Raw genomic sequence first — 14,165 nt, 5'->3', positions numbered from 1 at the left:
TGGCAGGGGTTGGAACTAGGTGGTCTTTAAGGCCCCTTCCAATCCAAACCATTCTGTGAGTCTTTGTCCAAACCCACCACCAACCAAGGAGTCTCTAGTTTGCAGTTCAGCATTAAGAAAATGGTCTGATTTTAATTTTGCGCTTTTTTTTTTTTTTTTTGTCTCAGATAGAGGCAGAAAGGTTTTATTTCTCACTGGAGTCCCCCAGAGCCCGTTCTTGGAGGTAGCCTTATGAGGAGTAATCTTACTTCAAAGCTCAGGTATGGTGGCAGTTACTTAGCACAATGATTAGAAGACTTGCCCAGGTTGTGAATGTGTCAAGTTAAGTCGAACTTCAGTCTGGCATCTCCCTAAAGCCTGCACTTTCCTTTTTTTTTTTCTTCCTTTAAGTGATATACTTTATAAACATAATTTTCTATTTCTGTGACATAAATGTGAGCACCAGGACACACTCAAAGCCACCAGATCCTAGCCTACAGTTCAGCTTTTGTTACTGGCAGACATGGGAGTCCACAGATTACTGTGAAATGAGAGACAATTTCTTTTGTTTTACTTTGAATGGATGTTGCCTAACATATCAGTGGCTAGTTCGTCCAGTGGCTAGTGTCATCTCCTGCAAATGAAGAGATTGGGCAGAAATCACATCCTGAGGATGAGAAAATTAAACTTGGAATTCCAGTGTCTCAGAGAGTGCTTAAGCCATGAAGTTTGCCCAAGAACAAATGGCACTACTTAGCACTCGCTCTAGGAGTGCAATGGCTTCCATAATTTTTTTCTTGGAGATTCAATATGTAGGTGAAGGCTTCCAGATGCAGTGCTTCAAAGATGAATGCTAATAACTAATTCTGGATTATGGTCAGGCAAATTAATACTGAGCTGTTAAAGTTCTGCCAAGACTGAGGCACTGCTGGCTAGAGGTACAAAGAGAATTTTACATGCCTGAAGTCTTAAGATAGAAATCAAAGGTGCCCCCAAGTTAGCACAACAGAGGGGAGCTGCAACTTTGAATTTTCATGACTAAATAATACTAAAACTTCAGTTTTGATCCATGAATCCTCTTTCAGAACTAGCCCAAAGTGCAGTCTCCAAATTCACTGGTTAGTTTTTAAGCCAGATTTCTTGTATGGTGCACTCAATGCAGCGAACTGTGATGTTAAAGAAGACACTTTCAAGGATAGGGAAGCTAGACTGATCCAAAATAAATCTGAGGATGTTTATGCTCTTCTTAGCCAAAAGGGGAGCTTAAAAGGTGTTGGGGAGTCTTCTAATTTCCCTGCCATCAAGCGTTTTTGATTTATGTAACAAAAACCTCTTGATATATGTGCCTGAAAGCACAGCCTAATTTTGTAATTGTTGATCTCTTGAGGATTAAACCTAATGTATATCAAGATACAGAAAAACACAAGATTTTACTAACAAAAAGAGTCAAGACAGATTTTTCCATTAGAAGCTGAAGTTTTATTACAGGATAACAGTACATAAAGCACATCTAAAATCGATGTGTTCAATGCACTTAATAAAGGTAATGTAATATTAAAGGTACAGTTTCTAAGTACAATATAACAACATTCATATTAGAATGAAAATTGGAGTATTTAAAAGACAACATTAAATCTCTTATTTTTACAGTCATATTTACAAAATGAATCAAAATACTTTTTTTCGGGACTGAGTAAAATAACAAACTTGAATATAAGCAGGCTATTGTAAGAGTGAATTGGAAAGGTCCATGAAAGTGAAAAGTTAAGTGATTGGGTAAAGATCATTAGCAAAGGTTTAGTACAATACCACTTTAGTATTCCTCTTGATGGCTTACGTTTAATGGTGGCTAGAAAAGGAATTTATACATACTGTACATATAACAGACGGCATACATTTACATGTACAGTATAGTTTCATTTGAAGTTGTGTGTATTTACAGAAATTTGAGCATATCACTCAACGAGGTTTTTGAAGTTCATGTGCTTAATCCTCAAACTGACGTATATTTGAAATCATCATTTATTCTCATTTTGTTACGTTGAACATTTAGTCAACAGGGAAAATATGTTAACCAAATGGTTTTGCATAAATATATCAAACTATTAAAATTAAAACAATAGGGAGAACGTGTTCCTAGCATTATGTATAAGTTAGTACATACAAATTTAAGAGCGACTCCTTTTCTTTTTGAAAATATCAAAAGGTGACTTAAATCAACAAGGGAAAATAAAATTGTCATGGCTTGTATTTAAATAAGATTGTAGCTTCAAGAGGTTTTTATAATTATCCTGATAGTGTTTGCAATTAAACATTCCACTTATGAAAATATACGCACGGTGCAGTAAAGTTTGTATTTATTTTTAGGACAACAGTATGTTTGCTGTTTAAAAAAAATTATTTATATATATATATTCCTTGAATTGAGGGTATAAAAGCAGTGCATGGAAGCCAAGAATCATGGCTTTAAAATTCACTACCTTCTATTATCAAAAAGTGCAGTAAACAGAAACAATTGTATTTAATAAATTGCTCAAAAATCTTTGCTAAAGATCTTATAAATTCAGTAATATTACAGAAAAATTCTAATAAATATTTAAAAGGTTAATTACCTCCTTAGTTAGATATTTGATATCCATTGGTTTTTAAGAATTAACACAAAAACAGTATCTAGAATGAAAGGAACAGGGGATAAGAATACTTTTAAGGGTACATGACTATGTAAATTAAGGTATATATGAAAAATAAAAACAAAACCCCCAGACCTGACAAATGTTGCGAATTCCACTCCTTAATTAACTTTAGTTGCTAGTGGCTGTCCTCAGATACGTATGCGTGATTTATAAAGCATACCCAAGGACTGAATTTAGCCATCGATCTATCATCGAAGATTTACAGAAAATTCCTATTTACAGTAACTGGAGTTAATTGTGTAGGCATAGCCTAGTAACATCTGCGGTTTGAGTGTGTACAGATCCTATTTAACGTGAAGAGGGAGGAAGGCACCCATCAGAATAACATCTATAAATATCAGATGCCATAAGAAGATAGGTATCTACAAACAAGCCAAATAACTACCTCCCTTTCAGACAGACAGCATATTGTAAATAGTTTATACTGCTAGATTTGATTCTTTTCTTGTTTCTGATACGATACAGGCAGACTGATTTATTAACCAAAAGGGTAACAAGCTGGACAGAACGTTTTTAGTAATGTTAATAATGTAGAAGAAAATTCTACATTTGATATCAAGTATCTGTACCGGTGAAGTAATTTTCTCCTTATTAAATATACTATAGAATAATTTATATAATGACACTATGCATTTAAAGAGAAAACCATGTCCCAAATCTTGTACTCTGATACAGGTACTTGTTGGGCATATGTAGGTGTATATATATATATACACAAATATATATATATTTATATATAGTTATACTCAGTGAAATTAACAAGACCCAAAGGTGGTATTGTCTAGGAATAAAAGGGGTTTGTTTGCTTTTGTTCACAAAAGTAACTTATCTAGCACCACACATCAGAAAAACACAAAAATAGCACACTCTAGTTCTAAACAGCTATGTCTAAAATAGATTATATAGTAAAACAGATATTATACAGCATAATGTGGTATTTGATAAACAGATAAATATTTGCACTGTGTAGGCTGTTTATAGTATAACTTTATCTATACAGAATGAAAGCAAAAAGTTAACTGTATAGAGGTGAGCAGAACAACATTAAATATTATGACTCCAAAGCAGAGACGAAGTTAGAGTTGAAAGAATAGAGCAAGATAAAATGTTTACAGGCCATTACAAGTCCTTAAATTAGTAGTAAAATAAGGAATCAGTTGCTCAAGTTTAAGAAAGCAGTAAACAAGAGATTGCATTTACATGCAGATGTCTAAAACTTGTATTTCTTTTAAATCTATGCACAAAAAGTCATTTGTTTTTATTGCTTGACATTCAGTTATGGCTAGAGTATTTTTTAACCTTTTTTGTACTTTGGAAACAAGAATATTGTTAAAGGTGCCATAAAAATGGACAACATTGAAAACAGTTTGCAAATAAACCACCTAACACTGCAGTTCTTTATACATTTTAAAAAGCCTTGTCTGGGGTTTGTCATATGTTAAATATATTTAAACTGGGAAAATACATTGTAGCTTGAAGCCTCCCATTGGCCCAAACATCCAATACAAAAACACATCTCCAGAAAAGGAGCAGGCAGACAGTACAGTTACATATAAAGAAGCAGCCAGTTAATGTCCTAATATTTCAAATATTCACCACTGTTCTGTAACTTGTTTCTAAATCAATGTAGAAATGAGGAACATTTTGGATTTAGAAAGGTGTACAGTACGTATGCCTTTTTGTGAAATAAAATTCACTGTATTGCTTATGAATTCTCTGCATTAGAAACGACAGCATTACAGATTGCAAATTCCTGTTAAGTTTATGCATCTACATTAAGACTCTGTGGGGTAATTTAGGTTAGTGTTTCTCAAACTGAAAGTCACGACCATTAAAAGTTGCCCAAGTGTTTAGATTATTATCAAAACACTTTGTCAGGCTCACACAGCTTGTTTCTATGTGAATCGTAGCAGCTCTGTTCACCAGCACAGACAGACGCACTGTGCTGGCCGGGGAACTCATCCTACTTAGTGGATGCAGCTCAGCTCCCCTGGCATGAAGGGGCTGCAAGAACTGGCTGTTGGCTGCCTGCGCTTGTGGTAGCCATGGAGTTACTGCTGAATACCCAGCAGCAGCTCAGTTGCTTTAGCTGGGCAAGGCGGCCAGTAATTACACCTGGTTCTCACTCCCTACCCCAGGAAAACTAAGTTAATTCCAACACATAGAGCTCTATGAAGAAATATAGCCCAGAGGGACTGTGCTTTCAGAAAGCTTGAGAAACACTGACTTGCAGGAAAACAAGTACACAAAGGACATAGGAACACTGAAAACATGCAGGTGTTAACAAAAAGGTGTGGTGTCACACATCAAGTTGAACAACTTGATTGTGAAGGTCAGCTTGAAGAAGTAATGAGATTCTGAGGGAAGACAAAGAAATGAATATTGTGGCAGGAGGATTGAACCCATGAGTATTGATCTGAAGCCTTTATCATGTTTTTTCTTATTTGGATAGCCTACTTATTGCTATAAAGTTATTGCTATATTCTACCGATGATAAAGGCAAACAAACAAAAGACAAGATAAAGAGCAATGTTACGTGTGAAATAGGTAGAATACAGCTTTTATTTTGATGTTAAAATTCTATTTAGTACCTGAATAAAGTTCCAAAGATAGACTGTATATTAACCTAAATGTTACATATTTTCCCCTCAAGTCCAGTGACTTAGCATTATTTAGTGAGCTACTAACACAGTACTAGGATTAAAGCACATACTCAATGATTTTTAAATAAATAACTCATTCAAATTTTAAAACTTCTCTTTTTGTTGTTGTATTTGGTATCCTTATGCATTTGCCCTCATTTCCACCAAATGATTTACTGACAAATATTTACGCAAAAAGAAAATAGGAGGTTAATATTCAAATACATTGATGGAATGCAATGTTTAAAGTAATAAATATTAGTATTAATAATAAAAATTTAATTCTAGTAGTTACATTTCTCTAGCTAAGGAAAATAAAAATGTTTCCTCTGTGCAATCAAAATGAGCTAGCACAGGTAGAATTTCGGATACTGACTACTCAAAAGCAAATTGCTTCTTATTTTGGGATATTGGATGATAAATGCTGTTTCTGACACTGATTTATCTACTTTGGGGACTTCAAGAATTTGCTGGAAAAAATCATACACTGTTTGCACAGCTTCTACTGGCAACCTATTTGTTCATCAAGTACAGACTGGGGAACATCTATGTCAATCCTTAGAGCCCAAAAGAAGATACTGTAATGTTTGGATCACCCCGCTACATAGTTAATACATTGTGTAGACTGCGAGTATTAATAGTATGTTTAATTGATCAAGTATGAAAAGGAGGATTTCTGTTGAGAATCAGCAATAGTGATTTTCTTCTGGTGACATTGCCAGAACACAAGCTAATCAGGAGGTCATACTTACTTAGCAGTTGTAAGCCTTAGAAGGCCATTCCAAGCTAAACTGGACCATCAGCTTGCAAAATGTTAAGAAAGGTTTCCCTAATGATTATATGTGAGATCAAGTAAACAACTGGAAGCCATAGACCCAGTGGAAAACAAAACAAACTTACTAACCTAAGATACTGGAGAACTGATGCTTTTTGCAAGAAAAAAAGACGTTTGATAGAGAAATTCACTCTCTTCCTGATCTCTAACCAGTCTTGAAATCTTGCTCATTTTGTCCATAGTTGCTTATTTACTTTCCTACTTGCATTTTCAAAATAATGTGAGGCCACAAAAGAAAACTAATTGTGATAGGCTTCCAGAATCATACAATTTGGCACTTAGAGACTTACTAGACACTGCTGGTTTTCGCTACTGTTGTGATCATTTGAAACTGATGTACTAGATACGAAAATGACTGACTTCAGCCTTAGTGTTTCTTTCCTGTCAGGTTTTTTGCTTTACCATGAAGCATAAGTGATAATGATAGATAAGGTCTGAATTACTGTTCTTGTATTCTATGTGACTTTACTGCCAAAACCTGATCATTGCATTTTCATTCATATTGTACTATCATAAACTGATTTGTTTTCTTTGACAATTTAAATACTGAAAACCCATTTTATATTGCAAAACACAGAAATTCACCTGGAAAAAGTCCTATGATTATAACAACGTCCAGAGGTTATTGAAATTAAATTTCCATCACGATCTATTAATGGATCAGCATTAATTTATTTGCTAAAATATAATTGCAAAAACCTTTGCAATTGTTTGGAGTAATATTGTTTGGAAGAAAATAAAGACCAAGGAGCAGATAGATTGCAAAACTGAGTCATAGAATGAGGCACACATAGAGCATTTAGTTAAAAAAAAAAATAAAAATCTATCCAGTTCTCTTGTGCCTGGGGGAGAGGGGGAGAGGGGAAGGGAAAAAATACTAGCTTTTTTTTTTTTTTTTTCTTTTTAAAGTAATTTGTCCCACCAGTAGTACTGGCCACCCTGTTGAAGAGTTTTAGAAGATCCCTGAGCACATTAGTTTCTGACTCTTAACCCCAGCTCCAAAATGATAGGGCCTCCGTTGTTGATAACAAGATGGATTGTCATTCACAGTTAAGTCAATCATAAGGTGCTTATATATTTACCCTTTTTTTCACCAATCAGCACAAAGAACTGTCAGAAAATAACTTTTATTTTTCTTTTTAAATAATAAAAGGGCACAAAATTATTAAACAGTCAATGTTTTGTGACAGTGGTTTAGGATTATTATCTGGCTGCCCCTCAACAACAGACAAGTGATTCAATCGACATTCCTTAGCAAAAAAAAAAAAAAAAAAAAAAAAAAAGGCAAAAAAAATCCTGTACAAATATGTATTTTTCCCTGAGGGATCAAGGTTACACCCGCAAGTGCTCTATGTACATATTGCACTGTAGAGGAATGAAGAACATGTGCAAAAAAAGCAACAATGATTGAAGCTTACTAATCAAACCTTTTAATCATGACCGCTATGTCATCTTGCATTTTGGAATGTCGGAACACAGCTATTCCTTAAATCTACAATGTAAAAAATGAAGAAAAGAAAGAAAAAGAAACACACACCTCTACTATGGCACATTCAATGAAATAAAAAGTTTTCCAAAGACAAATAGACAAATTCCATCAAGAAAATAATACAAAGTTCGTTCATTTGTGTTTTTTTTTGTTTTTTAGAAAAATTACATTACTTTCTTTCATTGTTTCACATTACAAAATCTTTTTTTTTTTTTTTTTTAATGTTTACACAAATCACATTTTATTGCAGGAATATTTCAAGTGCCATCAAATATTTATAGAAGGGTTAAAAAAATAGAAGTCTCTCTAAAGTGGTCCAGACAAGGCTTTGTATAGAATAAATCTTTTTTCCACCTTCTGTTTTTGTCTTAAGTATTTTCAATACATTTTCTTTTTTTCATTGACACTTAAGAGCCTAGAAGCAGCCACTCACACGCACCCACGCATATATTCATGTGCGCACAACAGTACTCTCTTTCACACACACAGGTGCACATACACACACAGATATCTTGGTATCCATACTAAGATAGATAAGCTTTAATAAAGAACAACCAAACTTAAAAACAGCCTCCCTTTTCACCTCATCCCATAGTTTTTAAAAACCAAACAATATTAGAGATGCTGAAGTATGTTAGGGCGGTCCAAATGACAGTATACTATACTCTTTTCTAGAAAGCCAGAAAATATCTCTGTGGATAGTTATTATGCCCAATAAAAAGTCTCTTTGCAGACCTCAATGAACGGATCATTCAAGAGCAATATGTTACTTCTTTATCTTCAGCTATCCTCACGTTTTTGTTTGTAGTCAGCTGGGCAGATCATGAAGATACTTGTGAATATCCACTGCCCCCCAGTATGGTTTTTAACTGAATAGTCTGTTGATTGTCTGACACCAGGCCACAGTCCCAGAGTTGTGCAGAGTGCACTTCCTCTGCCGCGTCAGGTTCTCACATGGCAGGCATTCCGGCCAGCCGCACTGAGGCTAGTCTACATCCCCTTTCATAACAGCCTCTGTGGCAACTGCCGTCTTTTCAGTACATCTGCCATGGCCGTATCTCTTTTTTCCTTGTCTCTACCAAGCGAAACAAAGCCAGTAATATTCTATTGCCAAGTGGCTGCTAACTGTGATCAGGAAAGCAGACTTCCTTGGGGTGTGTATGCACAGCCTGGTTTGACAAGGTGCTAGTACACAGGAGCTCCCGCTGTGAAAAACAACAGCATGTAGGTGCTGCATAACCTGGGAGATCATGGCACAAGCCAATTCTAGATGTAACAGGCTTTCAGTTAAGGCCTTATTAGGAACCCTTCTATGATTATGCATTTTATTATTAAATGCTCCCCAATTCTGTGTTGTCAGTGACTTATGGGTATAAATACTCTGAACTAGATACTGAACAAAACCATTGGCGTCTAAAGGCCTGGTAAAGTACTAATATTCATCAGGAAAAGATAGGTTAATGATGTGACTGAAAATTAATCCCAATTGCCTGGTAGTCTACTTATTTTCAGAAACAGGAGTTGTATCTCACTCTCTAAAAAAGTACAAGTCTTACTTCATTACTCATTAGTTGACACTGCAATTAAGTTTAGTTGATCTTTAAAGGACTAGCACCTAAGGCTGGTCACATTCAGAAAACATTTGTTAGTTAAAAATGTTGATTTAAAAGTAGGAACACATACTGGAATCAAAGTACCGTATCATGCCAGTTACTCCAATAAAGTAAACAATGATTCTAGGAAAAGGTATCAGTGAGATTGCAGAGAGCGTGTGCTGGGCTGGGAGCGGGCAGGATGGCACAGCACAAGGACAGCTCTCTGGCCTCCATCCTGGTGCTCACAAAGCTGCAAGTGTTCCTGTCCACCTCTCCCTGCTTTCACCCCATATAGAGGAATGATAGCCAAGTGCTATCCAGTGCTATCTACAAGGTTCCCTGACGAAAAAAAAACAACTTTGAGAGGTCATGGCTCAATGGCTCAATTTGACCCTAAAGGAAACATTCAAATCACAGAATAAATCTCTGTTTTGCTTGTAATGATCTGCTGCCCTAGTTCTTCTTTTAAAATGGTTAGACTTCAGTGTGCTTCTGTTCAATTGAATGTTACTTTTCAATGACTGTATGTAAGCAATTTATTATCTTTGGAAATTGAAGTGGTAGAGTGCATTGTGGGTTTTTCTCTTTTTTAAAGTCCTATTTTTTTCATATGTACTTCATCATAAACTTAATTTGTACAGGTCTATAAGACATCTGGTTGTGTGTACTCATCTCATCCAAAAGCAGTTATGCACCTCTGGTGCAATAAGCCACAGTTTATTTTGTGATGTGGTTTAGTGTGGATATGTTCCCTTCAGAACTAATTTAATTTCTGTATCTTGCTGCATTTACTCAGAGACAGTACTATATGTAAAGAGAATGGTAACGTATTAATAAAGATGGCAAGATTTGGCTTATCAGTTGGTTACGCAACGCAGGAATCACAACTTCAAAATGCCAGAATGTAGATTTATGGTATTTGTGATTTCCAGGCATTAAACAGAGTCCAAAACAATGTTTTCTAGCAACAGCGTACCCTTATTTTATTAGTCTGTTCTCATGTGATAAACTTTAAAGTGCATCGATTTAAATAAAGAGAGCAATTCTGTTCAGCTACTTTAAATTGAACTGGTGGATGTTTGAAGAACATGGGTCACTGTCTAATCTCACTGAAGCCAAAACCAAACATCCTGTGGATTTTGGTAGGATAGAGTTTGGAGTTTGAAGGCATTGTTTACAAAATGGAGTAAAAAGTATGTAATATTATGTCTAAAAACCAATTTTCCACATATATGTCATACACATACTTTTACTGTAGATACAGACTTGAGTAAATCCCTTCAAACCTGGGTTTATGTTGGGCTTGGCACACTTTGTTAACAGCATGATTTTCAAGGGTGATGCTTTATTCTATCTGTAAGCGATCTGTAATTGCTTAAGTTAACTTTGTCCAAGGAAACTCAGCACCTTTGAAAATGAGGCTTTTGACTTGTGTGCCTAAATCTGAATCTTGGCATATAATTTTAAACATCCAGGTTTGAAAGATTTGAAAACAAAAGTACCTTTTAAATTAACAGTTGAAAAGCTGATTTTAATTTAGAAACTTTTCCTTATTTTCAAACTCTTAAAAAAAAATCTGTGTAACTATTTCAGGATATGACCAGCCTCTCTTTAAAAGTAACATGGAAAACAGCAGCATAAATACCTCCCAATGTACCAGTACCTGCCAAAAACCTTTTTCAGTTAAACTTGAATTTCTGGTGCACATGCAACACAACAATGAACACGCTAGCATTTAATTTAAAGAAAAAGGTGCAAAATGAAAGTGCCTTATCAATTCAACAAGAAAAGCTATACCAGTAACTACATTTTATATTAATTAAAACAATATATAAACAATATCTCTTTTGCTATATATAGTCTTCATGCCCATTTACCCTGTAATATATTATAATGCTATTGTTGCTATTGCTATGGACCCTTTTCATGCCGTTCTGTCTACTGGCAAACAGTGGTAGGTGAAAAAAATCGTCCTTCATGAAACAATGAGCAAGTTGTGCAAACTGATGCTGAAATCTCTGCAATGCACACCAGTCGCTGATTACTAGGTGGACTCTCTGTTCTGATCAACAAATTGATTGTTCTGTCAGAAGTCTGGGCAGTGAACTACAAGAGAAAACAACCTTCTGATATTAGTACCCTCAGTCTGTGTAAACAGAGGTCAAGGATTGAGAAGCTGAGACAGAAAAAGGGTCCATATTTGTAGGCATAATGGAAATCATATGCATGAGAAAAACAAGTTCAACTTTGTTTCATTGTTTCCCATCCTTCGCCTGACCCCGACTGCCAAGAGATGTGCAGTGTGTTGGCTCCCTAGGTCTGTGCAGGGCCATATAAAGTGTCTCGGTTTTCTTTTTTTTCTCTTTTTTTTTTTTTTTTTTTTCTCTTTTCCTTTCTTTTGTTTTAATGTTTGTACTTCAGACATTCTAGAAGTGCTTAGGTGATACGTTTACCCATCAATTTGCATCGCTGGCTCAAATTCTGAAGTGAACAACTCCTTGTAAAGTGGAGGAAAATGAAGTCGTACAATGTCTGGGTATATTGCTTTAAATGCCATAAGCTTTTCTGTATGTCGTCCGCACAGTGCTCTTAAAGTAGACACTTTGCATATTAACTGTAAAAAAAATGAACAGAAGTCACAGAGTCATACATAGAACCAGGCCTCCTTAGGATCAGAGCTCTCTGAAACATATGGAATTCACTTCAGTTGTTTACATTAACAGTGACATTTCAGAAGCATAGTAGTGGCTGAGTATGGTATGTCAGATTTAAAAAAAAAGGAAAAGGGGGAAGCCACTAAAATGCTATCAAGTAATGTATGAATACTATTTGTGAAAGAATCTTTCCTTGAAGTAGCTAGAAAAATGTATCACTTGCCTAGTATCTAGGCAATACCATGAGCACCAGATTGATATGGAACTATTACCTGTCTGGACCTTTATTCATGCTACTTAGCTACTTCCTTGGAAGAAGGCATGGCTGATAGCTCTTAAACCCACTGTATTATATAGGGAAATGGCAGTATAATAGATCAGGCTATTTACATTTATGCCCAATAAAGGTAAAATGAAATTGTCATAAAGGAAAGATCAGAAAAATCTGTACTAAAAAAAAATATGGCTAGAGCGGTCATTGAACTTACTGAGTACATATTTGTACAAAAGCACTGGAAGAAACCTTCTAACAAAGGTATCTAAAGTATATGCTGGGAAAAGAATGATATGAGCTAGGACTTGAAATGAGGACAATCTGGAAAGCCTAGACTTTATACTGGGCTGTAACATCCTGCTTGTTGTAATTAATTCCATGGTGTTAAACTAAGCATGAACATCCCTTCTGTGAAGTTCAACAAGGAACTATGTCTGCAAGGTAGTGCCTGTCCTTCCCCTGGTTTTCACTTTTTTTTTTTTTTTTTTTTTTAAAACATCACACTGCCTTTGAATTTTTGAAAACTTATGTGATGATACTTTAGATTAACATAATAGTATTTACTATCTCTTTTCTCCTCCCTAGCCATCAAGATTTGGAAAAAATGATGAGAAAAAGACTGTGTGGGGAACTCACGGAATGCTGAGAAACAAGGTTAGTTTGGATATTGTGTCTTGTCACAACCTAGTTGTCATGCAGACAGAGGTTTCATGAAGATCAAGGCCTGCATATTGGAAAACTGAAATAGTGTTCTGCATGGCAGAAATGTTGTTTAGGACAAGTAGAATAAAAACGTTGATGGGTTTTCATTTTCATTTTGCATTTATGCATTTACTAAACCATACTTTAGTGTGGTTTACTAAAGTATGGTTTAGTAAATGCATAAAAGCTTTTATATTGTTCATAAGAAAGTGTACTTTCACAGTTGTGACATGGCACAGTATGATTCATACCTTTGTTAGAATTCCATCTTCTCGGTGGTTTTTCTGTAGGACATGCTGAAGTGCTAGCTGAATCTTCTGTTGGAGTTTTTCAATTTTTACCTTCTCCTGAAGCCATGAACGATCTAAATACAAATGGAGTTAACACCTCTAGTACTGCGTACATCCATCACATTGCACCAAGAAATACTAATTCTATTGCAAATTTGTATTTCCTGTTTGCAATCTTCCTTACATTTTAACACTCTTACATAAGAAATGAGTTTTAAAATTCATTGGTTTTGGAATACATTTATTACCTCGATTTAAAATTACTTTTATAAAGCCCTCAATAAGAAGATTGCTGCATATCTGAATAAGCTTTATTAATTATTTGCTAATAAGGTCTTTAAAATGCAGGGTGTTTACAAAACGAAGCTAGCAACTTTTTAGTGGGAAATGAATAGATTACATAATGAACAAGCAGTTGGAGTGGAACTCTTTCCTTAGACCTACAGTGACATACAGAAAAATCAGAAGCAATATTAAGCTATTCAAAAAGTGCTCCTAAACTTCCTAGCAGAAATGAAGGATCACCTGCGACAGCTGGTGTGGCAGAACTGAGGGATTCTGTGGCTTAAATACTAAGACAAAGGGCAAACATACTTCCATCACGGCAAATAGCATAAAAATATCTTTATGATGGAGTCAATAACTCACTGTTGCTAATAGACTCCTCCAACACATACTGCTGAGTCCACTATACTGCAGTTTAAAAAAAGACTGTATTTCCTTTGGTCTTATGCCAAACACAAACTGACTTTCTCAAGTGGTATCCTATTTCACCCAACTTAATATGTCTTCCCAGTACCTGGAGTACTGTGTGAATCTGTTTGAGATAATAATCTCAGAAAAAAACACATTTTATCATGTGCTTGTGACAATTCTGTTACAGCTGCACGCTCACACCCACTGGCAGTTGACTATATCAATTCAATGCTGTCCATGTTCTGCCTGTCCCACCTAGATCGCCCTGGTGATCTCAATCAACATGCATTTAAGCTTTTGCGAAGAAGCTATACCA

General features: G+C 35.4%; 1 protein-coding gene and 1 long non-coding RNA gene across 12 annotated transcripts in view; one reads left to right on the top strand and one right to left on the bottom strand.

Annotated features, from left to right (window-relative positions):
- LOC311442789 overlaps positions 1-14,165 on the top strand; it is a 44,105-nt gene that overhangs the window by 1,061 nt on the left and 28,879 nt on the right. For all 3 annotated transcript variants that reach the window (XR_014696867.1, XR_014696868.1, XR_014696869.1), the window contains exons 2-3: positions 168-260; positions 12,747-12,815. This is a non-coding gene — a long non-coding RNA (uncharacterized lncRNA). The remainder of the gene's footprint in view (positions 1-167; positions 261-12,746; positions 12,816-14,165) is intronic.
- The window catches only part of RORA (RAR related orphan receptor A), a 406,228-nt gene continuing 399,042 nt past the window's right edge, over positions 6,980-14,165 (bottom strand). For all 9 annotated transcript variants that reach the window (XM_084532396.1, XM_084532397.1, XM_084532398.1 and 6 more), the window contains 2 exons: positions 13,115-13,227; positions 6,980-11,847 (listed from right to left, as the gene is read on the bottom strand). In XM_084532396.1, coding sequence (XP_084388522.1) covers positions 11,683-11,847; positions 13,115-13,227 — 278 coding nt within the window. In that variant the 3' untranslated portion in view covers positions 6,980-11,682. The remainder of the gene's footprint in view (positions 11,848-13,114; positions 13,228-14,165) is intronic.

This window comes from Aythya ferina (genome assembly GCF_964211825.1).
Source record: "Aythya ferina genome assembly, chromosome: 11".
In the NCBI taxonomy this organism is placed as follows: domain Eukaryota; kingdom Metazoa; phylum Chordata; class Aves; order Anseriformes; family Anatidae; genus Aythya; species Aythya ferina.
This window is presented reverse-complemented; position numbering and strand designations above follow the sequence as displayed.